Source organism: Lithobates pipiens, unplaced genomic scaffold, assembly GCF_037356315.1.
Source record: "Lithobates pipiens isolate NorthernLeopardFrog02 unplaced genomic scaffold, aLitPip1_a1.2 Scaffold_28, whole genome shotgun sequence".
In the NCBI taxonomy this organism is placed as follows: Eukaryota; Metazoa; Chordata; class Amphibia; order Anura; family Ranidae; genus Lithobates; species Lithobates pipiens.
The window spans coordinates 156,284,548-156,311,046 of record NW_027507789.1 but is presented as its reverse complement, the minus strand read 5'-3'; the positions used below and the strand labels follow the sequence as shown (position 1 = coordinate 156,311,046).

Genomic DNA, 26,499 nt, shown 5'->3' with positions numbered 1-26,499 from the left:
CAAAAGTTCTGGCTCCACCTCTAGCCAGGCTAAGGGCGCAGAGCATAATAGTCTTGGCGTACCTGGACGATCTATTGCTAATAGACCGGTACAAAGCATGCACATTAAAACCAAGTACCTGGAAAATCTAGGTTGGATTCTCAACCTAGAGAAGTCTTCCTTAAAACCACTAAAAGGGCTGGAGTACTTGGGTCTGATTATAGACAGCCCAGAAAAAGATGTTCTTGCCTCAGACAAAGATTAACACCATAAGAGAGCTGGTGCAGATGGTCAGGTCGGAAAGAGATCCCTCCATTCACCTTTGTTAGGAAAGATGGTGGCTTCATTCAAAGCTGTTCCCTATGCCCAGTTCCATTCGAGACTGTTGCAAAACAGTATCCTGTCTGCTTGGAACAAAATTGTTCAAGCTCTAGATTTGCCAATGCGGCTGTCCCCAAGGGTGTCCCAGAGCCTCAATTGGTGGTTGGTGTACTGGAATCAACTGGTCTGATGGATTTTCCATTCAGTAATCTGGAAGGTAGTAAAGACAGATGCCAGCCTTTCAGGTTGGGGAGCAGTACTAGAAAAGATGACAGTGGTCAAGAACCGAAAGAACTTTGCCCATCAATGTCCTAGAGACTCGGGCAGCACGTCTGGCTCTGAAGGCCTGGACTTTCAGGTTACGAGGTTGTCCTGTCAGGATCCAATCCGACAATGCCACGGCTGTGGCTTATATCAATCACCAAGGGGGCACCAAGAGCCTCCCAGCACAGAGGAAGGTAAACCTTATTCTAACTTGGGCAGAAAGGAATGTTCCGTGCCAATCGGCAGTTTTCATTCCGAAAGTAGACAATTGACAGGCGGACTACTTGAGTCGCCAGCAGTTGCTCCTGGGGGAATGGTCCCTTCACCTCAACATATTTCTGGAGGTTTGTTTGCCAAAGATGGGGGACTCCGTACGTAGATCTTCTGGCGTCCAGGTTCAACATGAAGTTGGTCAACTTTGTGTCCAGGACAAGGCGGAACAGATGCATTGGTGACCCCGTGGGATCAGTCCTCACTGATTTATGCATTCCCCCCTATTCAGTTGCTGCCATGACTTATTTGCAGGATCAAATTGGAAAGAAAGCCGGTAATTCTTGTAGCTCCAGCATGGCCCAGAAGGTCCAGGTATGCAGAAATCCTAAAGATGGCAGTAGGGGATCTATGGTCCCTTCCACTACATCCAGACCTCTCACAGGGCCAGATATTCCATCCTACCTTACAAACTCTATAAATTGAATGGCTTGGCTATTGAAACTTACATTCTGAAGAAACGTGGACTATCAGAGTCAGTTATCTCTACCTTAATGCAAGGAATCCAGCATCCAGAGTCCTATATTATAGAGTCTGGAGGGCTTATGTTTCCTGATGTGAATCCAAGGGTTGGCACCCTCGGAAATATAGCATAGGCAGAATTCTTGCCTTTCTACAGTCAGAGATAGAGATGAAGTTGGCCCTGTCTCTGCCTTATCGGTCTTATTTCAAAGACTGCTTGCTTTGCATTCTTTGGGCCAGGGTTTTACGCAGGGAGTGATGTGGCTTAATCCGCCAGTTAGATCACCTTTGGGACTTGAACTTAGTTTTGTCAGAGTTACAAAAACAGCCCTTTGAACCAATACGGTATACTCTCTTAGTCCTTCTAACAAGGAAGTTAGTATTATTGGTTGTTATATCCTCAGCAAGGAGGGCTTCGGATTTATTTTTTCAAATAATTTTTTTTATTTCTTTTATATACAAACAACGATAACACCATACAACCCAACACATAGAGAGGGAATAACAAAAGAAGAGGAAAAAAAAAATGTAATAAAATAAAATCAAAAAATAAACCCTCACCCCTGGCCAACATGCTCCCCCCTCATCATATATCCAGAATATCAAGCCACCCTTATATTATTTCAAATTTCCCTAGACTACCTCTATGTAAAATTGTATATTTTTCCTTAATTATGGTTTGCCATATGGTGACAACCATTTTTGTGCTATAAGCTTACGAGCTTGTAATAAACTTCTATTTATGGATACCGTTTATTCCCCCGGTGTTCTTAGTACATCCATAATACCCAAGAGACATCCCCCGGGGTCTATAGACATCTCAATCTCAAATACATTATTAATCGCAGGTAACACCCTGTACCAATAGCGATGGAGTTTAGGACATTGCCATATCATGTGTATTGACTGCCCTCCCTTTACATCTAGGGCATTGGTCTGTGTCCCTTCCTTTCGATTTAAATAATTTCTCTGGTGTATAATGTAATCTATGTAGAATGAATTGTTGTGTTAAATTTTGAGTTGGAGATAGCGAGGCCATTGCCGACAGTGCCAGTGCCCACTGTTCATCAGAAATTGGCACTATATCGCCATCCCAAGCTGATCTTGCAGGTATATCCAGAGCACCTTTAGTTTTCTCATATAATTGTGATATCAAACCCTTTTTTCTTTCCATCTTATTGAGAAAGGCTATTACCACTGATTTATTAAACTTCAATTCATGCGATCGGCCCTGTGCTTTTAATGCATGCCTGAGCTGTAAAAATTGAAAAAAATCTTTGATTTGGGATATTATATTCATTTCTTAATTCACTAAAGGTTTTCATCTCATCTTCCTGAAATAACTGTATCATGTACCTTAAACCCTTTTGCCTCCAAAATTCAAACCCTTCCAGTTTCAACAGTTCTGTATAACTACTAGTGTTCCAAATTGGAGTATGACGTATATCCCTTTATTCCAGTAATTCTCATTTCCTGCCATACCCCATCAAATAATATTCCCGTAAAAAATCCTTTATCGGACAATTGATTTGTCGACTCTAGTAGGGAAATCAATGGGTAGTCTTTATAAACTGATAGTAACAACATCTGTATAGGATCAGAGTCTGATACTCTTGTCCAACCATAAAAATTTTGTAATTGAGAGGCTAAAAAATAATTTTTGGGATGGGGAATCGCCAATCCACCTTCTTCTTTGGTTAGCATTAATGTTGTTAACTTTATACAGGGTTTTGGAATTGGCCGCTCTTTCTTGTAAAGAGCCATATTTGATTATTCACAAGGACAGGGTCGTGTTGCTCCCCCGTCCAAGTTTTCTGCCTAAAGTGGTTTAATGGGTTTCACCTGAACAAAGATATTGTCCTACCGTTGTTTTTTCCAAAACCGTGTTCTAGGGAAGAAAAGTCACTACGTTGTCTTGATGTGGTGAAGAGCGTTCAAGGTCTATTTAGAGACAACCGCTCAGATCCGGAAGACTGATGTCCTATTTGTGCTGCCAGAGGGCTCTAGGAAGGGTCAGGCAGCGTCCAGATCCACTATTTCTAAGTGGATTCGGCAAGTTATAATTCAGGCTTATGGTTTAAAAGGTAAAATTCCGTCTTTTCAAGTCAAGGTGCACTCTACCAGAGCAATTAGTGTTTCTTGTGCTGTGCATCACCAGGCCTCCATGGCTCAGATCTGTAAGCCTGCAACTTGGTCTTCAGTGAATACATTCACCATGTTTTATCAGGTGGATGTAAAAAGGCATGAGGATATTGCCTTTGGGTGCAGTGTGCTGCAGGCAGCAGTAAAGGTCCTCAAGCCAGGGGGAACCCTACGGCTTGTGTCTCCCTCCCCTCAAATAGCATTGCTATGGGACATCCCCTATAGTTAATAACTATGGTTCTGTGTCCCGTGATGTACAATAAAGAAAATAGGATTTTATAACAACTTACCTGTAAAATCCTTTTCTTGTAGTACATCACGGGACACAGAGGTCCCTCCCCTCTTTTGGGATTTGTGTATTGCTTTGCTACAAAACTGAGGTACTCCTGGTAGGGGGGGGGGGGGGGGTTATATAGGGAGTGAACTTCCTGTATTGGGTGTGCCATTGTCCATCACCTGAAGGTGCCTATATATCCATATAGTTAATAACTATGGCTTTGTGTCCTGTGATGTACTCCAAGAAAAGGATCTTACAGGTAAGCTGTTCTATATATATTTTTTTACTAGTAATTATTTACCACTACATATAGATATTTAAGAATAAATTGCCCTTTTTTTTTTTTTTTAAACTTTACATATTAACTAAATTATACTAAACTTTTTTTAAGGGCATTAATCGAAACAATAATCGTTAGTTGCAGCCTAATTTTGATAGATTTGTGAACAATATTTGAGAGAAAAAGGCCTTTTGTGTACATAGAAAAAGTTGTAGATCTTTGCACTCATTATGATAAATAGGTGTTGCGTTTAAAATTTTCCTCAGTGTTTATACTTGTAGGGGGAGAGAAGCCGTTCTGACAGACCTTTAAAGCCTAACTCCATGTTTCCTTTCATTTTAAAACAGTGGCTAACACTTCCACCTAGCAGCACAAAAGGGTTGTTGGTTTGAATCCCAACCACAGCAATACCTGCCTGGAGTTTGCATGTTCTCTTTGTGCCTGTGTGGGTTTCCTCCCACACTCCAAACACGTGCTGGTAGTTAACTGTCTAAATTGGCCCTAGTATGTATATGTATGAATGCGAGTTGCGGACTTTAGCTTGTAAGCTCGAGGGCAAGGATTGATGTGAATGTATAATAAATAAGTAAAGCACTGCATAAATTGACACCATTATATACGTACCTGAAATAAATAAAAAGATTGCTTGAGCCAAGCTGGCCCAACTGAACAGTTTCCTTTACTAATGGCTACAGCCACTGTCAGTGATATTAAAAAAAAAATAAAAAAAATAAAAAGTGTTCTGTATGTACTGATAAATCAATGAGGGAGCTGTGTGTCTCTACGCACAGAATGCACAAAGCCTGACATAACTTTTATTCAACATAGCTAGAAATAGTGTTAGCTGGCAAAAATGTAAAAATCAAGAACCTGCAGGGGGTTAAAAAAAAAAACTCTTATAGGGGCATTTAAAATGACTTTTCCATGAAGAGAAACGTTCCCTTACACTTGACCATAAAATTGTTCATATTGAGCGCCTCCACCACTTTGGTCATAAGTAAATAAATATTTCTCTTAGTGGAAAACTCAAATTTTAAAAACCCTTACCAGACTATTTTTTAGCACCTGCAGGTTCATGATTTTTACATTTTTGCCAACGTGCTATTTTTAGCTCTGTGCACTTATTCTACGTTAACATATTTTGGCAAAAATTTAAAATCATGAACCTGCAGCTAGATGCAGGGGGTTAGAAAAAAAAATATCCTTTTGAATACCCCAACAAGATTTTTTTACCCCTTGCATCTACCTGCAGCGGTTCATGATTTTTTACCAACATACAAAACTATAAATAAAAGTATGAAAAGTTCTGTTTTAGGGCTTAGGAAGTTCTGTGCGCAGAGATATTGATCAGTTACAATTCCCCCAAAGCAGCCACGATTCATTTAATACTAGATAGTCGGGAGAATCTATTGGATTATAAACTGTATTTTTCATTGGCTAAAATACAACACTGTGTTCTGGCAACAGTACAGGGACTTCCTGATTTTCAGCCATTCACAGGAAGCCTTGTATTTTTATCACCCTGTGCATCAGTACTGATTATTTTTTTTTCACTGTCCTCATTGTCTTGGGGTCATATTGAGACTTTAGCGCATCCACTGGAACCTTTTCTTTGTATTTTTATCAATGAATACAAGTTTTCCTCTAAATGGCCAAGGTGGAGAGGCAGGGAGATGACATCACAATCTCCACCATTCAGAAAACACCTTGTATTCACAGATAAAAGCCCGATTTGATTCGGTTCCAGCAGAAGACAGGAAGTCCCTATGTTGCTACCAGAACAAAGCACGGTATACAACAGATTCCACTTCCCAACCAATGACAAACCCGTACTTAACTGGTCTTTCAGTGGTTATATCCGCTTTCTCCTCCAGCCCTTCCCCAAACACTGGCGAGCATGCTCCACATTCGGCCACAGTGCAGGAGTATTGGCACCCCCCCCATATGCTGCAGGAGTTTTTTTTTTGTAATCCCCACTGCCGTCAGCTCCTTGTATCTTCTGTTAAACTGCAAGGTATTGATTTATACCTACCTAATGTCTGCTGTGTTTACTCTTCAACCCATTGAGCGCTGGTCCATTTGTTTTGTAGTTACTTTGCACAACATCTTTTATATTTTCCAACCAATCAGGTTATGTATTGTGTTTTTTTACATTAAAAAAAAAAGTGTGTATTTGTTCCCAAAAAAATTGCATATGAAAAAGCACTGCACAAATACCATACGACAACCCCTTCCAATATTTTATAGGGCCTCTGCTTTAAAATAAGCATTTATATTATACTTATTATTACTTTGGGGGGGGGACATTTTCTAGAAAAAAATAAATAAAATACTGATCGTTACATGTAAACAAAGTGCTTGGAAGTGGTTTACAGAGCTGACAGTGGCCACAGCAGTTAGCAAAGGAAATAGTATTTTTGGGCAAAAGTGGCCCAAACTATTTATTAAAAAAATAAAGCAGAGGGAGATAGGCTTTGATATGGCTGGCTACTGTATGGCAAGATACTGGGGGTTATTTACTAAAAGGCAAATCCCACTCTGCACTAGCTGTAGATCTGAGGGGGACATGCAAGGAAGATTATATATATAAAAAAGCATTTTAGCTTGTACATGATTGGATGATAAAATTAGCAGAGCTTCCCCTCATTTCAGATCAGGGCTGCAACTAATGATTATTTTCATAGTCGATTAGTTGGCCAATTCAATTATCCTTTAAAAAAAGTGTGGTGTATAATTTAGTTAATGTAAAGTTTAAAAAAAAAAAAGTCAATTTATTCTTAAATATCAATAACTATATGGTTAGGGAGCAAAAATCTCAAATCCACTCTGAGAATAACAGACAGAAGAAAAATATTGTATATACTATTAGAGGTTGAAGCTGGTAAATATTATCAGACACGGATCAAATTTATTTATTTAAAAAAAAAAAGGAATTTTCAGGCAGTGTATGTGGTTTTCGTTCAGACATTACATTCATTTTAAAACAGAATGTTAAACGCAAGTGAAAATTTTCAAACGTACATTCATTCAGCGAACGTACAAAGATTTTTTTGTCTGAATATTCTCATCTGAAAATTGATCCCTGTGGCCAGCATAAGGCTCAGTAAACACCTATGCAGTTTGCTTTTGATGTTTCTACCGTGCTTTTTGATAGCGTGATTTTGCTGCGATTTGCATTATTTTATGCTTTTTTTTTGGCCAATTCCTTGTTGGGCAGATAAAAACAAACACACAAATTGCTGCAAAAACACACTACAAGCTTGTCTGCAGCTTCTCCATTAAAGTATATTGAACCAAAAAAAGCACCGTTTTGCGTTGAAAGTCCTTAACCCCTTCCAAATACGCAGCGGCTAAAAAAAAAAAAAAAAAAAAAAATACCCAACCATAGATGTGAACATGTCTCATAGAAACCATGTAAATGAACTGTAGTGTGTTTCTGCAAAAAGCACCAAAAAAAAATAAAAAAAATAAAAAAAAAAAAAACACACACACACATGTGAACCAGGTCTAAGACGTTTAGTAAAATAATGGGGTTAAAAAATAAATAAAATGAACCCTTTATAGTACAAAGAGCAAATCGGTACTGTAAGGGGCTCTTTTTTCAGTGAATGTAATATTTACAGCAGCGATTATTTGCTCTTTGTACTATAAAGGGCTAATTTTAGTTTTTTTTTTTTAACCCATTGTGTTACTGGCCGATTAATCGATTATGAAAATAGTAAATCGATTAGTTGTTTCGGTCCTATTTCAGATCTACCCCTCAGATTTAAAGCAAGTGCACTTGTAGTGCAAAGTGGATTTGCCTTTCGTAAATAACCCCCATTGTATCTGAAAGTGTTCTTCCTTCAGATATTTTAAAAAAATAGATCCTAGTATCAATTTTTTTTCATCCACACAAACTGAACACACACAGTATTTGGTTTAGAGAGTCTATCACAAAATCAGTTTATTCCAAATAAAAAAAAAAAAAATTAAATAAAAAAAAAAAAAAAAGCCTTCCATACATTGTTGTTCTAGTTCCAGTATGATGTATTATGGAACGTGCATAGTTATACTCGGCAAACTCTAAACCTAACTGATCACGTGAATTTTATAGAATGAGCAAAGGATTCAGTTACTGACTTCTAATCCCTCAAGGAACAATTCCTGCTAACCAACATAGGAATTCATAGTACAGATAGACCATCCTGCCTCCTTCCACGGGATTTCTTGGATGCTGCTACCACTGGCACATGGCCTTTTGGTGATCAGGTCATGCCCTGTCTGGCAATTTGGGGGCTCAAGCAGCTCTTAAAAGTGTTAAAAACTGGATTGCAGAATTAAAAATGAAATGACTTGCTAATATTTTAAGGTTGCAAACAGTTATCTTTGCCAGGAATCTCTGAGCCTCATAAAGCTGAACACAACAAAGAAAACATATACATATACACATATATATATATATATATATATATATATATATATATATATATATATATATATATATATATATATATATATATTTTCACAACCATTTTTCAAAGACACCTTTGTTTTTTTTTTTGTTTGTTTTTTTTAGGAGGCTCAGGAGTCCAGACTATCAGTTAGGTTGCTTGTCCCAAATCACTTCATATACTACAGGGACCATCCTATAGCACTGTGCCCAGATATCCATTTAAAAAAAGGACAGGTCGGGCCCAATGCAAACTGACTCTTCATATCCTGACATTGTTGCCTAAAAACTTTTAGACATTATAGGATCAAGAACTAAAAAGGAAAATGGTTTTCAACCTCCCTTTTATCAGCTTAATTGTACGATTCCTGGGCATGCTTCTGTCCACAGGCCCAGCTGGCCTCCTCCTCATTCCTGGACAGACGGGGCCCAGATACAGACAGGACAAAGCTCCTGGCCCTCAGTATGTGTCGACGTCTACCTCATCACTCAATGGGGTCAGTCTTATGTGAAAGGTTTGATACAGAGACCTGAATGAAAGCACAGCCCACACCCGCTGTCCTGTAAGATTCCCAAAGTTCAAATACATATACATCACTTCCTCCGATCCTTCCTCTCTGAACGTCGGCTTTGTTGGCCCTCTGCATTGCGTGGCATGAGTACTATGTTGCCATTGCTGGTGTAGTGTAAGGCGTATCGCTGAGGAGAGTATGGCCGACCTTCTTGATCTCTAAGCTGGCTGAACACTTCCTGATAAAGACTTTCCACTTCCTGCTTCATTCTCTGGAGTGATCTCAAGTTTTCACCTTTTTCTCTCAACTGAGAGCTGCGTTCTCGACTTAAACGCTTCACTTCTTGTTCCAGGTTGAGAATGGTGTCCAATTTTCTCTTGCGGCAGTTCTGAGCTGCCATCTTGTTCTTTCCTCGCCTGCGAATATCTCGCACTAAGCAAAGCTGTGCCTCAGTAAGTTGGTACTTGGTCAGCAGTTCATTAAATTCCTCTACAGGTAGGTTAATAATCTTCTCATTACTAAAGGGAATCTTCATAGCTCTTGCTCTCTGTTCATCTCTCCCTGCTTGACGGTCTATAAACCCTGAAGATCTTCTGCTGCCTCTTCCCATTGAAGGTTCAGGCTCCTCTTCTGGCTCTTCAGGAATCATATTGTAGGTATGATTGTGCCCAACATGCTCAAGAAAGAGCAAGCGTTGAAATCGGCTAGGGTCCTCAGAGCTCATGCGACAGAACTTGCTGTATTCTGGCTGGTAACCAATGGACTCTGACTCCTCAGGCTCCACCATCTCAGAATCTGAACTGTATCCTACAGCTCCCTCCTCTGAGAAAGAGGAGGAAGAGGAAGAGGAGCAGGAAGATGAAGAGGTCTCAGACCCACTAGGTGACACTGGGCTACGGTGAGAGTCCAGAGAAAGCCCAGAATCTGAATCTAGCTCTTCTTGAAGCTGTGATGCCTGCATTTGGCTAAATCCTTCCTCCATTGCTAGCTCCATGAGGCTAATTTCATCCAGCAAAGCCTCATCCAGGATTCCGCTAAGTGGGTCTTGCAGGACATTAGTAGCCGTTACATTAGCCGTACTATTTTGCTGGGAAGGAAACAAAATTCCAGAAAAGTTTGTAAACCCAAAAGTGGAATTCAGGTCAGTAGAGTTATGAGAGGACAGCTGAGGCAGTGGGGATTCTGGGACAGCAAAATGCTCGATAGGGGGACTGTAGACCGACATATTTTGAGAACAACCCTGAAAAGCTGTTTGATTGATGCCTTCATTCTGCTGGAGCGATGGGTCCATGCTTAGATATAAGGGGTCCTCAGATGAACCGTTGATGTCCATGGGCTATGAAAGGAAACAAGTTTAGGAAATTTAATAATGAGAGCACAGTTAAGCAATACACATCTACGGCACTGCTCTATTATTGGGAAGCGCGTAGAGGGAGACTTTGGACACTCAGCTGACTGCGACAAGAAAGCTTTGTATAAGTCTACACTCCACATTATAAAATTATGTTGTATGAATTCATGACCCTAGAGTGCAAGTTCACCTTTACAGAAAATCTGTAAGGTGACCTTACATTGGACCCCCTTCCCAATGAGCTGTACCAGATTGCTACCATCTCCCGCTGTCAGACACCGAAAGCCACTTCACTGATCCAGGGATTTGAAACCCCTGCGTCTTAATCTCATGTCCATATTGCTTAGCCAGTATGGATTACAGGGATTCTTATTGGTCAGCACTGTCACATGGACGGAGCTGACAAATCAGAAGCCATCTAGCCCATACTGTCAGCACTGCGAGGAGAGGCGTGAAAGACAACGGGATTTCAAATCCCCAGACCGGTGAAGCAGTTTTTCAGTGTCCGACAGCGGGTGATAGTAGCAATCTGGTACAGAGGGACCGGGTGGGAAGGGGGGGTCCAATGCATGGTCACCTTACAGATGTTATGTAAAGCTGAACGTACACTTTAAAATAATAATAAATGAGAAGTATGGGATATTAAACACTTCAATATAGGTCACTTTCACCCCCCTTCCTGCCCAGGCCAATTTGCAGCACTGTCGCACTTTGAACAACAATTGCACAGTGATGCAAAACTGTACCCAAGTTACATTTTTATCATTTTTTGAGACAGAGCTTTCTTTTGGTGGTATTTAACAAGGGGGATATGGCAAATTATTTTTCCACAAGCACACCCCTGCATAGGTTGAACTGGATGGACTGTTGTCTTTATTCGACCTTACCTACTATGTATGTAATCACCACTGGGTTTTTTTTTTTTGTTTGGCAAAAAAAAAAAAATAATAATAATTAAGACCTAAAAATTTTTGTTATAAAATTTTGCAAATAAGTAATTTTTCTTCACTTTTGGGTAAGGTTAATCAGGTCATTGATGATCAGTGCCGATTATCAGTGTAAACAATGTGCTGACAGCTTTGCCTATTATCGGCTTTCCTTTTTCCTTTTCTCAGACAGTGTGGCAAGACTGATTACATGTGATCAGCAGTGATTGGACATAGCTGATAACATGTTAAAGGGCTGCTGTGACTGGCCCTTTACTGCAATCAGCTGTGTCCTAAGGACACAGCAGTCAGAGCACGCCATTGTTCGTTTGGGGGGTGTTCTAGGACAACATCCATGGATGTCTTCCCAGAACTAAAGACCTGCACTGTAGCTAGCCTTTTTTTTTCTTTTTTTTTTTTTTTTTTTTTTTTTTTTTTTTTTTAAATCCACTAAAATAGACCTCATAAGTGATAATTTAGAAGCCTCAGAGTATAAAATGTAACCAGACTCCTGCAGGAAAAGGGGCCTTGTACCACTCTATACATTGCATGGTGGTCTGAAATCTGAGCAGAGAGATCTCATTACTGAAGAAAAAACAAGCCAATCTAAGGTTCACCAACAGATGAAATCTGAGCTCATTGGTTTTATGATGCGCAAACGCAGCAACATTCTCAATCATATGATCAGATGTTGTTTTCCAAAGATATCCCTCCAATGGAACATTTTTAAGCAGATCTCCAGGCACATAACAAATCAGCATGTACTTAAGCCACATACTGTATTTATTGAAACATTACTAAATGTATTGCATTGCCTCTTCCTCGGATAGTCCATCAGTACCTTGCACAGAGCTATCCATCCAATGGGGGGGGGGGGGGGGGGATCTAAGAAACAGATGCACCTTTGTTTGCCAATCAGACGTCTTGGGTTTGGGGTAACCAAGCTGTATTGCTTCGCTGCTGTGCAGAAGAGTGAAGGCACCAACCATAATATCTTGCATGGTTGCCTGTATTACAAGCCTAATTAAATATTGCAGATAGGATATATTTTTACTATGCATTTAGCCATTTGCCTGGAGCTCAGCTATAACTAGTTTTAGATTAGTGAAAACTGGGTAGCATTCAGTTAAAAATTACAAATCAGTCAGTACCTGCATATCCATGAGTGACATTAGGTCCTGCCACTGCTCTTCTAAGTCCAGAGGGGTTTCAATATTTGGTAGAAATGGAGACAACAGACCATCTGCTTGTTCTAAACCTGTCTGGCCTGGCTCTGGATCCAAGGCAATTGTTGGGGCAGGAGCTGGAAACTACAAAAAGAAGAAGTCAGACTACGCTCTAAGTATTGTATACATGGACTATAGTATATCTAAGCAGTGTGTACAGCAAGTTTTCACTAAGCATTTATAGCTCTTTTAGCAAGCTTCAGACACCTTTCTTAAAAGCAAAGTTCCCCTTTGTTTTTTTCTAAATTTCAGCTCCTCTATGTACCAACATTAATGTACTTTTGCAAAAAATAAAACATCTTTCCATTTATTCTACCCACGATTACCTTACTGTCTTCATGGATGTTTAAAAACACTTCTCCATTACTTCTGCCTTACTTCCTGGTCAGATTTTAGGTCATGACACAGGAAGGAGTTGACCAGCTGACCTCATTAGCGCACACCCTGCATTATCCACCCTCACAGCTGGTCAACTTCTTCCTGTGTCATGATGTAGTCTGTCAAAGTAGTAAGGCAGATGTAATGGAGCAGGATTTTCAAACATCCATGGAGTGAATGAGGTAAGAGTGAAGAATAAACAGAAAAATGTTTTATTTATACAAAAGACTTACATGAATGCTGTACTGGTACATAGGGGAGCTGAAATTTAGAGAAGTGGAAAAATAAAAAAATAAAGCGAACAAAAAGGTGAACTTAGCCTTTAATTACTTGACCTCGGGAAGATTTTACCTCCTTCACGTCCATGGTATTTTTTGATATATGGCACGGCGCCGCAATTGTTCGGTCATGCAACACTATACACAAATTAAATTGTTTTCTTCTTTTTTTCTACACAAGTGGAGCTTTCTTTCGGTATTGGATCCCCAACAGTTTTTTTTTATTATGTAAATGAAACATTTTGGAAAAAAAAAAAAAAAAAAACTTTTACTCTACTTTTGGTTATAAAACATATCCAATAAAACCAAATTTCTTCATAAATTTAGGCCAAAAGGTATTCTGCTATATGTCTTTGGTAAAAACCAAACTGCGTATTTGGGGACACAAATTTGGGGGTAATAATGGCGTTGATCAGCGACTTATAGTGTGACCAATAATGTTGCAGGCAACCTGGCACGGACGCTGGCTGTGAGAAACACTGATGTCGATAGTGACACTAATACAGAGTTCAGGAGGACAATCAAGGGGTTAACCGTGTGCCTAACAAGTGTATGTGTGCTGCTTTTACTTACAGGTCATCTGGCTTGCTCATTCTTTGCTTTCAGTTCTGAATGGCAGCTAGAAATACAGCTAGCTACCTGTGTTTTGTGTTTACCAACCCACAGATCTCTGTGCTGTGACTGGCCATAGCTGATGAGCAGGTATACAGGCAAAATTATTGGCTATAACCAGCTGACAAATTTGTGCAGTGTCCAATCACAGCACAGGTCAGCAGGGGGCACACGCATGAGTGCCTCTAAACCAGGAAGTGCACTGCACCGTATGGGTATGCAACGGTGCCCAGGGCTGCCATGCACCAGCAGTAAATGTACTGCTGACAGTCAGCAAGAGGTTAAAACCTTTAAAAACACTCTCCAGCTACAATTTTGGAAAGTCAGTAAAGATGTTAATAGGAGTATTGGCTTTCTTTAAACCTGCTGCTCACAGCCTTTTAAACACCTTTCAAATAATGATGAAACATGATGAGAGTTCTGAAGCCCGATAGTGTTTAAGCGCCCAACTCCAGGGCCCCCTCTTCATGTTCCCCCACAATCAAGTGCATTTTTTCCTTCCTTTCCTAGTATACTTACACACCACCCCAGTAAGCAGCTTGCTATGGGGGCATCCAAGCTAAGTCACAGCTCCCCGAGTCCATTCAGACATGGTGCCTCAGTTCAGCCTCACCCCCTCTTTCCTGATTGGCTGACTGACTTTTACAGTAGAGGGAACCACAATGGCATCACTGCTGTGTCTTGGCCAGTCAGGAGGAGAGTACTGCATGGCCAAGGCACTCATGGACCTTGCTGGAGAGTGATGGGGCTCAGGCAAGTATTAGGGGGTGCTGGGGTGGCTGCTGCACACAGGTTTTTTTTTTTTTTTTTATCTTAATGCATTAAGAACAAAAAAAAAAAAAAAAAAAAAATTTATATATAAACACACACACACACACACACCAGTACTGACTCTACAACCCCTTGAAATTTAAAAGCCATTTTTTTTTCTAGTTTTGGAGGATGAAAACGGGGATGGATTAGAACCCAGCCCAGTTTATTGCTATCCACACAAGTGAAACCCTGTTATCAGACAGGAAGCAAGGAATCTCTCCAGCAGCCAAAGAAATTTTGGTTTATTAAGTAGGGGGATGCTAGAACTCCTAGCAGCTTTTATCTGTTCACTGTTGCAGATTTACCATCACTTTCTGTCTTTTGAAAAGAGGCGTCACCAGGTCAGGGAGTGGGAAGAAATCTCTTTAACGGCAACACGAACAACAGGGGGTTCTAAACTTTGCTCATTCCATTTTAATCTGGGGGAAAAGAAAGGTTTTGGCTACAGACATCCTTTAACTGCTTGTGGCCTGCCCACTGTCAAATGACGGCAGGGCGGTGCAGCTCTCGTTGTGGGATGCTGTAATATGACAGCGTCCCAGAACAGCAGTTCTCAGGGGTGCGCATCGCGGTGGTCGCTGTCACGCCACTAGGACAAGGAACGACCCCGATCTCTGTAAAGAGGCACGTCCATGGCTCTTTAACCATGTGATCGGCTGTGTCCGATCACGTGTAAAAGTGGCGGTAATCGGCTCTCCTCAACTCATGCTGACAGTGTGTGGAGAGGAGTGCCGATCAGCGGCATCTCCTCACAGGGGTGCATGTAGGAATGTAATTAGTGCCCCGATTACAATAAAGAAAAAAAAGTGTCACCAAATCAGTGCCCACCATTGCCATCAGTGCCCATTAGCAATGCCAGTCAGTGCCACCTATCAGCCCACATCAGTTTTTTTTTTTTTACAAAGACCAAATACAAAACAAAAAACCCAGCAGTGATTAAATGCCACCAAAAGAAAGCTCCATTTGTGTGAAGAAAATGATAAATTTGGATACAGTGCAACACGACTGCACATGTGTCATTCAAAGTGTGACAGCGCTGAAAGCTGAAAAATGGCCTGGGCAGGAAGAGGGTGTTAGTGCCCGGTAAGTGGTTAAAATGACAGCTTGCTGTAAACACTGTTCTTATACAACTGAAATCTCATATGAGCAAGGGTTAAATAGGTCACATAAAAACAGCAGCAGTACGAATGTCAAAGAGCACCAGTTACCTCTGAAGAATCAAACTGGAATGTGTCATCCAGGAGACTCAGGCATTCTGCCAATGACATTGCTGTCTGGCCCTGAAAAGACAACACCAATCAGCGCTCCAAAAAATAAAAAAGGGGGTACAAATGGTCCTGTCTGCTCATTGCCAATGTCACTCACCTCCTGTGGTACATTTTCTCCAGTCTCCCCATCAACCTGTAACCTGTGTTCCACGTCTTCACTTCCTGAGCTATCACCCAACGATTCCCAAGCATCCTCATTGTCTTTGTGATGCTGGCGACTCTCAAAGTCTTCTCGCCCAGCTCCAAGGTCAATATCTTGAAGCCATAAAATATCTATAGGATCAATTTCCTGGAAGGTGAAAAACCAAAACATACCTTTAGCCACAAAAAATGTACCATATTTTCAGGCATGTTATATTCTTTGTCGTCCAAGAATTCATAAAAAAAATAAATAAAAAAGTATTAATAGAAAAAAAAAAAACAGTATTAAAGCAGATATCAAATACACCAGCAAAAGAACAAAACAGTCACATACATACATATTATAATATATATATATATATATATATATATATATATATATATATATACACACACACACACTTTTTTTTTTTTTTTTTTTTTTTTTTTAGAAACAGTACTCGGCATAAGTGAGTACACCAACAGATTTGTCAGAAAACCTTTACTTTCATTTCAGAATCAACATTTTCTATAGGACAATTTACTACAAAATACTCCCATAAGTGCGGGCCTTTGAAAGCAAAATTTGTTACCGTATATACTCGAGTATAAGCCGAGATTTTCAGCCTCTTTTTTGAGGCTGAAAGTGCCCCCCTCGGCTTATACTCGAGTCATCGCTGTCTGCCTGCTCGATCAGCGTGTCGAGCAGACAGACAGCAGACATTCTACCATTCAAACGCCGCGCCTCCGCCTTCGCCTGTGATAGGCGGAACACTGAATTTCCCAGCAGCCTGTGTTCCGCCTATCACGGACATCGTCTCATCCTCGTACTACGGACGAGGATGAGACGATGTCCGTGATAGGCGGAACACAGGCTGCTGGGAAATTCAGTGTTCCGCCTATCACAGGCGAAGGCGGAGGCGCAGCGTTTGAATGGTAGAATGTCCGCCGAGGCGCCGACGAAGAGCGGCGATCCTGGCAAGGCACGGGACGGAGGCAAGGCAAGGCACGGGACGGAGGCAAGGCACGACACGGGACGGAGGCAAGGCACGACACGGGACGGAGGCAAGGCACGACACGGGACGGAGGCAAGGCACGACACGGGACGGAGGCAAGGCACGGCACGGGACAGAGGCAAGGAGGCAAGGCACGGGACGGAGGCAAGGAGGCAAGGCACGGGACGGAGGCAAGGAGGCAAGGCACGGGACGGAGGCTCGGGACACAGGTAGGCTGGACACACACACACACACACACACACACACAGGGATGGATGGATGGATGGAGACACACACACACAGGGATGGATGGATGGAGACACACACACACAGGGATGGAGGGATGGATGGATGGAGACACACACACACACAGGGATGGATGGATGGATGGATGGAGACACACACACACACAGGGATGGATGGATGGATGGACACACACACACAGGGATGGATGGATGGATGGACACACACACACACACACACAGGGATGGATGGATGGATGGACACACACACACACAGGGATGGATGGATGGACACACACACACACAGGGATGGATGGATGGACAGACACACAGGGATGGACGGACACACACACAGGGACGGACACACAGGGATGGACGGACACACACACAGGGATGGACAGGCATGTCTCACCCTCGGCTTATACACGAGTCAATAAGTTTGCCAGTTTTTTTGGGGGTAAATTGGGGGCCTCGGCTTATATTCGGGTCGGCCTATACTCGAGTATATACGGTAATTGGCTCACACTGCCGCAACTTGGGATCTGACTATCTTAGTCAATGACTGCTGCCTAATCCTGTACTACAGGAGTAGCCAACATCGGCCCTACAGCTGTTCTGAAACTACAAGTCCCATGAGACATTGCAAGACCCCAACAATGAACGGCATGACTTAGAGGCAGAGGCATGATGGGATTTGTAGATTCACCACAGCTGGAAGGGTAATTTTTTTAACTGACAATTGTGCAGTCGTGCAAAGTTGTACCCAAACAAAATTTTTGCTCTTTTTTGCCCACAAAAAAAAGCTTCTTTTTGGTGGTATTTGATCCCCCCTCCCCTCTGTGGTTTTTATTTTTTGCGCTATAAAAACAAAATAAAAAAACGCAATTGATTGGTTTGCAGAAAAGTTATAGCGTCTCCAAAATAAGGGATAGATTTATGGCATTTTTATATTTTTTTACTAGTAATGGTGGTGATCTACGATTTTCTAGTGGGACTGCAACAGAGAGATCGGACACTTGGGACCTGTGACATTTTTACAGCAATCAGCACAAAAAATAGCCGATTGTACAAAATGTTACTGGCAGGGAAGAGGGAGGAGAGATTGTTTACATTGACAGTTCCCCATTCTTGCTCTCTGTGGAGAGATCGCGGGTGGCTGGTGGACATTGCGGCCGACGTATACCTACAGCGATTCGCGCAGCTGGGCCAACCTGCTACAGTATAATGGCGGCAGCTGGTCAGCAAGCGGTTAATGGAAGTCAGATCTTCATGTTAATTGATGTGATTTGGACCAGACATTACAGGAAGATTACACTGGCATTTCCTCGAATTGCTTCAAAGTTGCGCGACTTTGGGGTCGCGGCAGTGAACCAGTCTAGAAAGTATTTTTTCTAACAAATTAATTCAAGACAATTTTGCAAAAATGAATACACCCCAATGAAAGTTTTAGGAGCAAAGCTAAATTTTAGACAACAAAATCCTAAGTAAACAAGAATGCAACTACAGTTGAATGTAAAAATATTAAACAGGTGTCTGACAGTTGATTATAAAGGGAACCCCTTCCCATTTCATGCTGCCAGCAATGGCACCACATAGAAGAGAAATGTCACAAGGCCTTGAGAAAGAAAATACATTTCTTTACACAAGAAAGGTGAAAGCTACAAGAAGATCAGCAAAGCTTTACTCATCAGTCAGAATTCTGTAGCAAAAGTGATACAAAAATGTAACAAAGATGAAACTGCAACCATCTCACAGAGAGTCGTCTACAAAAGTTAACAACCTTCAGAGGAGAGTTGCCCGATGAGAAAGGTTGAAGAAAATCGCCATGCAAGTTCACTGCAGTTAAAGAAGTAAAAAGCCGAACTGGGATGATGGTTTCCTGTGACACAATGCGGCGTACACTGCAGGGGAATGGCATGCATGGGTGTTGTCCACAAAAGGAAGCCTCTACTACAGCCCATTAACAAAAAAACCTGCCTAGAATTTGCCTGGACCCATGCTGAAAAAGAGGACGATTACTAGGACTCTAGAGTAGAGGTCGATCGATATGGGTTTTTCTCTGGCCGATGTCGATATTTAGAAATCGCCACGGCCGATGGCCGATATATGATGCCGATTTTTTTTTTTTTGGGCCGATATGTTAGGCCGATTATTTTTTCCCCTTCATCTCATAAAATCTAACAGTTAGACACCTTTCCCACTGGGGCGTTTTTCAGGCGCTTTAAAATAGCGCTTGTAAAGTGCCTGCAAAACGGCTCCCCTGCAGCCTGTGTGGAAGCCCTGAGTGCTTTCACACTGAGGAAATGTGCTGGCAGGACGTTAAAAAAAAAAAAAAAGTCCTGCAAGCAGCATCTTTCGAGTGGTGTATACCGCTCCTCCCCCAACTCCTGAACATTGAAATGAATGGGCATCGCTGCTGGAACTGATGACTACAAAGTTGCAAAGGTGAGTAGTACAAAGAAAAATGCATGTTGCCTACAGTGATACGTGGTGGTGGCAGTGTCCTTCTGTGGGGCTGCTGCATTTCATTGATGGTACCATGATTTCACGGATGTGCTGCTCTATACTGAAAGATGTTGCCATCACTCCATGCCCTTGGTCGTCGTGCACTTTTCCAACTTGACAATGATCCAAAACCCACATCTAAGGCCACTGTTGCATTTCGAAGAGGAACAGGGCGAAAATGATTCAGTGGCCAAGTATGTCTCCTGATCTGAACCAATAGAACACCTATGGGGAATTCTGAATAGACAAGTTGAGCATCACTCTCCATCCAACTTGTTCCTTCCATGCCTAGAGACTTGGTGCTGTCCTTACAAATCATGGAGGTCATACACAATACTAGATGGAGTAGTTTGTTGTGGGGTGTATTCATTTTTGCAGCAACTAAAATAAGTAAAAACTGAAGATTTTGTAATCCGATTTATATCATTAACCTTCATTTAATGAGCTAAACAAACTCAGTTTTGTCAACATTTTGGAAATTGTTTTTGTGTTAATTGAGATATTGATTAAAATCTTACTTTTCAAAAGGGGTGTACCCATTAATGCTGAGTACATTTTTTTTTTTTTTTTTTATTAAAACATCCACGTGGCAGGTTGCAATGCTGGGTGTGTTCATGCATACCATCACTAGAATGAGGTACCAGCACAGATGGCCTGCACTAAAAGCACAATGGAAAACTGATATCATCCCAATGGGATACATATTAAAGCTGAAAGAGAAGCTTTCATGTACTTCTGATTCAGCGTCTGTACTCTGGAGCAGGCCAGAGCCTTACAGCAAATCACTGCATTGTCTGCCTAGGCAGAAAACCCTCAAGGTCACTGTCATGTTAAAGTCCTTCAAGATGTCATCTTGGCATGTTTTTGTGTCAGCTGCATGAAGCACTGCACAGCAATACAATACACAAGCATGGATAGATCACTCATAAAGCACATGTAAAAAAAGAACCAGTTACCATCTCTCACCAAAACACAGAGTAATAAATAGTACATTATGTTGCCAATGTGCACATCACATCATATGACTCCCCCCTCCTTATATGTGTGAGACATGGGTCATGTCTATCTGTGCTGCCAACACAAACAGGTTATATGAGTGTTCCCTGCTGCCTAAGAGGCTCTATATTGTGCAATCTGTCCCCTCTGGTCAAACTGCCAATTTGACACAAATAACAGCTGTCTGCTCCTTCATCATTATCTCCAACAGCCACGTTATGATCTGTCTATTCAAATAAAGTACACAAATACTATTTGCATTCCTCCAAAGAGAAAAAAAAAAAACGAATCAGCACAATGCTAAAAAAGAAGACATGCGATACACATGTAATACACCTCTTTGTGAGGGCAAATTGAACATTTATATAAAACGTTAACCACATTTTCTATAGAAAAGTTAAGATATTATATAAAAACACATAAAAGGGGTATTGGCTTAAATGATTTTAGATGGATTTATTTTTTACTGTATTTATACAACTGTTTTAGGTACAAACAGAATATAGCGATAGTATGACTTTTACAAGGACTTTATATGTTAAAGAGGAGCTCCAGTCTCCCCCTAAAAAATGTAAAGTCAGCAGCAACAAATACTGTAGCTGCTGACTTTTAATAGGACACTTGCCTGTCAAGGGATCCAGCAATGTCCTCACCCGAGGCGATGCTTCAATTGGTTTTAAGTGTAGGCACCAGCACCTTAGGTAAGGGAAACCTCCTGTGCGAGCCATGCCGTGCTTTGTGAATGGTCCCAGTCACAGGTCCCAAGCAGGTCTGCAGGGAACTTCCACAGATCGCTGCAGCAATCTGATCTGAAATGGGAGCAGGGGTACCTGTCAAAACCCAATACCCACTACCTAATTTCCCCCAAAAAGTGTCAAATGTGTCAGTGAAGGAGGGGGGTAAAAACAAGTGGAACCTCCCTTTTTGGGTGAAGTTCTGCATCAACCCTTGGCGCCGGCCTCATGCACATATGAGGCCTCTCTGCGGGTGGGCCTTGATGCCAAGCAGCCACATATACGTGTCTTACACACTGTGCAGAGAGCTCCCCCAGCTTGGTAGCAGGCAGCTCATGATGCATACTTGTGATCAGGAACTTTTTGATCATGTGACCACTGTGACTGCAAATTGCAGCGGTCACATGACCCGAATGTTCACCTGCCAGAAAGCAGTCGGCAGGAAGGGGTTAAGTTACACAAGGTCAGGGGCTAACGTGAACAGGTGTAATGCTCACTGCAGTGCTATGGAATAATCTAAAAAACAAAAAAAGTTGTTGTTTTTTACTGGGAGAGATATATATATGTATATATTACACACACACACACACACACACACACACACTATAACGTTTTCTCTGGGGTAAAAAAGTTCTGAAAGGCTGACAAAGTATAAGCTTATGCAAGCATACACTCATCATGGTGTAACGTAGCAATCAAAGTAAACAAAATGTTATCAAATACCGTAAAAGACAGCACATGATTGTTATTGTATTTCCAGAGGAGACACATCGCATGAAACCTGGTAGAAGGAATCTCAGCTCAGGATTCTCATTTGTGATGCGTCTCCTGCGGAGAGAGGAAACGCAATCACTGTCACATGCTGTTTTGGAAGACTCCTGGAAATAGAGTTACCGGCAAGTCCAACTGGATTTCTATACACTTGACTATGGCGTAACGTAAGGTGACCCTAATCCTGTCTGACATGTAAACAGTCTGCAATGCAGACACATAAGAAAAACAACCCCCTGACCCTCCTCCTCCAAAACCACCATCCTCCCTAAATCCTGATCCAACAAATCAGTGTACAAGTCCAGGCATGTAAACCTCTGAAAATGGTGTAATCATATAACAGTAGATCGTACATTGATAAAGTATCTCTTACCTCTTTTCCAAGTTCCGTGTTTTCACACTGAGCAGATGCTCCCAGTTCCTCTGATGCATGTCCTTGTTCATTGTCTATGCTGTCCCTGAGGCTGCTCTCTGAAGTTGGGAGGTTTTGAGGACTGTCCGTAGAACGGCTGGAACCAGTCTGAGCACTAGCCACAGAGCCCTCAGCTTCCCTGTGCACTAACCAGGCATCAAGCTCTGTGCTGGGCACCTGCAGTCTGTCCAATGCACGCATACGGCTTAGCAGTCTGCGGGAGGTGAAAAACTGATCCAAGTCCACACTCTTGGGATGAACCCCATAGCCTTCAGAGGTACCACGAAGACTGTGAAACTGAGTCTGTGTATAGGCAGATGTAGGCCCCAGGATGATCTCGTGCAAAGGGGGCAGGTGAGAGGGCAGATATGAATCCAAGTCCACACGCACACCCATCAGGCTCAGCAGAATGGTGAACTGGATAAGACCCTCCGTCAGATACTTCTTCAAAGACAGCATGTCTGGGAGCCCCAGGGAAAAAGGGACCCCCAACACTTACACTTCCGTGTACTCTAGAATTAGTCCCAATTAATTGCCTTTACAAAAAAAAAAAAAACTCATTAGAAATGAAAACCATGCACAACGCAGAACATTTCTTACACATAATTTCGCCAAATATTAAAAACGTTTGTGAAGAAATCCCAACCCAGACATTTCAACCAGGACTCTGGAGGAACCCTAGGGATCCTTATGTTGTTGCCAGACTTACTGGTGGTACCCACATCATTTCTGGTCCTAAGGTAGCAGAGCACTCAGCATGGCACCAATGATCTGAAAGCGTGGCCTCCTAACCATCAGTGTAATAAGGGAATTCTTCCTACTGATCCCTGATGAATTCATTTTAGCCGAGATCTGAGTTATTTTGAGGGTTCCTCTAGAATAACAAGTTTGATAAAGTTAGTATGTGAACCTCATGCCAAATAAGTGAAACCAAAAAAAAAAAAAAAGAAGCTGCTCCCCAAATCTAGTAAAGTAACCCGACAATGTGAAATATGTGCGCCAAGTAAACACTACTTGTGAATAATTTGACAGTCTATAGCAAGTCATACCCCAAGTATTGATTCTAAAAAATACAAATTAAATAATATACATGGTAGGAGTGAATAAACAGTGATTTGATCAACTAGGTAAACAAATAAGTTGATTAAAAGTGACCAAACAAAAGTTCTGAACTGTCTGTCAAGTGATGAAGGACTGTCAGCACAGCTCTGGATTATCTTTTGAATGACCAAACTGTTCAGCATATGAACTTTTAATCATTGTTTACCTAGTTTATCAAATCACTGTTTATTCATACCTATCAGGTTTACTATTTAATTTGTGTTTTTTAGAATCAATACTTAGTGTATGAATTGCTATAGACTGTCAATTATTCACTAGTGTTTACTTGGCGCCCCCTATCCAAATATTCCACAAAAGGCTGATCTAACCAGTGGAAGCTGTGAAAGTAAAAAACTGACTTACAGAGGGGTTGCATCAGAAAAGAACATTTATGAAGACATAAGCCAGCTATTCTCAACCACAATTCCATGCCACCCTACCTAGGGCTCCCTCGGAGTTTGCTAGGGGTTCTGTGAGCTGGGAGATGATTGACTTCCCATATGACAGTGTCTGGCAAGTTCCAGGTCCAAAGGCACTTAGTGAAGCAAAGCAGCACCATCTTTTTATTGGTCTGTAAGGGGGAATTCTTCTCACTGATGCCCAACGTAAAGGGGGTTCCTGTCTTACCGACCCTCAAAGGGGGCTTTCTTTCCACTGACGCCAAATCTAAGGAGGTATTCTTCCTACTGATGCCCAACCTAAGGAGGTATTCTTCCTACTGATGCCCAATCTAAGGAGGTATTCTTCCTACTGATGCCCAATCTAAGGAGGTATTCTTCCTACTGATGCCCAATCTAATGAGGTATTCTTCTTACTGATCCTCAATGTGAACTAGGGAATTCTTTCCCCCTTATCCCCGACGTAAGAGGGGCATCTCTCCCCCTTATCCCCGACGTAAGAGGGGCATCTCTCCCCCTTATCCCCGACGTAAGAGGGGCATCTCTCCCCCTTATCCCCGACGTAAGAGGGGCATCTCTCCCCCTTATCCCCGACGTAAGAGGGGCATCTCTCCCCCTTATCCCCGACGTAAGAGGGGCATCTCTCCCCCTTATCCCCAACGTAAGAGGGGCATCTCTCCCCCTTATCCCCAACGTAAGAGGGGCATCTCTCCCCCTTATCCCCAACGTAAGAGGGGCATCTCTCCCCCCTATCCCCAACGTAAGAGGGGCATCTCTCCCCCCTATCCCCAACGTAAGAGGGGCATCTCTCCCCCTTATCCCCAACGTAAGAGGGGCATCTCTCCCCCCTATCCCCAACGTAAGAGGGGCATCTCTCCCCCCTATCCCCAACGTAAGAGGGGCATCTCTCCCCCTTATCCCCAACGTAAAGGGGCATCTCTCCCCCACGTAAAGGGGCATCTTTCCCCCAACGTAAAGGGGCATCTTTCCCCCAACGTAAAGGGGCATCTTTCCCCCAACGTAAAGGGGCATCTTTCCCCCAACGTAAAGGGGCATCTTTCCCCCCAACGTAAAGGGGCATCTTTCCCCCTTATCCCCAACGTAAAGGGGTCATCTTTCCCTCTTACCCCCAACGTAAAGGGGCATCTTTCCCTCTTACCCCCAACGTAAAGGGGCATCTTTCCCTCTTATCCCCAACGTAAAAGGGCATCTTTCCCTCTTATCCCCAACATAAAAGGGCATCTTTCCCTCTTATCCCCAACGTAAAAGGGCATCTTTCCCTCTTATCCCCAACGTAAAAGGGCATCTCTCCCACTGATCCTCAACGTAAAGGGGCATCTCTCCCACTGATCCCCAATGTAATCAGTGACCTCTAGTCAATTAATCTTAGGGTTTCCTGAAAATCACTGTAAAGTTCCCTGTGTAGTATAAAGTTGGATAGAGCCGGTCCTAACCGGTGACAGCCCTTACTTGATTGCATCATAGGAGGATATGTGATTGCATCAATCACAGAATGATAACACAAGCAGTCCTTTCTGGTGTCCCTCTACCCGATCCCTATGTTATATGGAGGCTGTGCCGGTGATCCCTGCTCTGCTCTCTCCTGTATCAGGCTCTGGTAACCAAAGCAGAGCCCTTTGCCCCCTCCCTGCCCCGGATCACTGCTCTGGAAAGTCCCTTCCCTCCTCCTCCCATGTGTTATATCAGCCTGACTCCCAGCCATCTGCTCAGGCGGATTCCTCACCCTATATATGTATATAGTCAGCAATCCCCTCTTGTGCTGGGTGAGGACATGGGGTGACACCGACACTAAGGTGTGTCCCCCGCCACCACTCCCCTTATATGTGTATTATTGGGGTGACCATAACCTCCATAAGGCACAATCCGTACATCCGTCCCCCTCACCCCCCGGCACAGTGACCAGACCGAGCAGAGGAGACACCCCGGCATACCGATCAGTCCCTCTCACCGATCTCCCTCCGCGTGCATCCACACCTGCTCCGCCCGCAGCCCCGACTAACACTTCCGCATCACCCGGCAACACAGCCCTACACCGCCCACCAATCACACGCCAGAACAACATCTCCCACACAGGCCAGCGACTGAGAGGCAACAACCGCAACCAATCAGGATACGGCATCACCAGCGCCGACCAATCACCTCCCACAGACACGCCACACCACGCAACTGCCACTGACAGCTCGGCGGCAAATAGCACCAGCCAGCGCCAACATGCTACGGATGACGTCACGGGCTTGCTCCCGCCCAGCCCAATAAGATGTGTGAGCCGCTCTCCGTTCTCTGTGCTCCGTCTATAGTCACTAAGAGGGACGAGAGCGGGACGGCGGCTTTCCAAGACCACGGCCCCAACACCCAGGACGGCCACAATTGAAAGAAGAAGGGGCATAGGCCCTGCACAGTGACTTGCAAAAAC

At 42.6% G+C, this 26,499-nt stretch overlaps 1 protein-coding gene across 5 annotated transcripts; it reads right to left on the bottom strand.

Moving 5' to 3' along the window:
- Positions 1-6,883: 6,883 nt before the first annotated feature.
- Positions 6,884-26,495, bottom strand: NFE2L1 (NFE2 like bZIP transcription factor 1). Of its 5 annotated transcripts, none has more exons than XM_077459750.1 (6): positions 26,018-26,495; positions 22,528-23,102; positions 15,889-16,080; positions 15,732-15,803; positions 12,368-12,526; positions 6,884-10,275 (listed from the first exon to the last, which is right to left on the bottom strand). In XM_077459750.1, exons 2-6 carry the CDS (start codon positions 23,023-23,025, stop codon positions 9,022-9,024), a joined length of 2,175 nt encoding a protein of 724 aa, XP_077315876.1. In that variant the 5' UTR covers positions 23,026-23,102; positions 26,018-26,495; the 3' UTR covers positions 6,884-9,021. The 5 variants fall into 5 exon arrangements, with proteins under 5 accessions (XP_077315876.1, XP_077315877.1, XP_077315879.1 ...); XM_077459751.1 differs by having other exon boundaries at positions 26,035-26,495; XM_077459753.1 differs by lacking the exon at positions 26,018-26,495 and adding an exon at positions 25,536-25,740.
- Between the last annotated feature and the right edge of the window lie 4 nt (positions 26,496-26,499).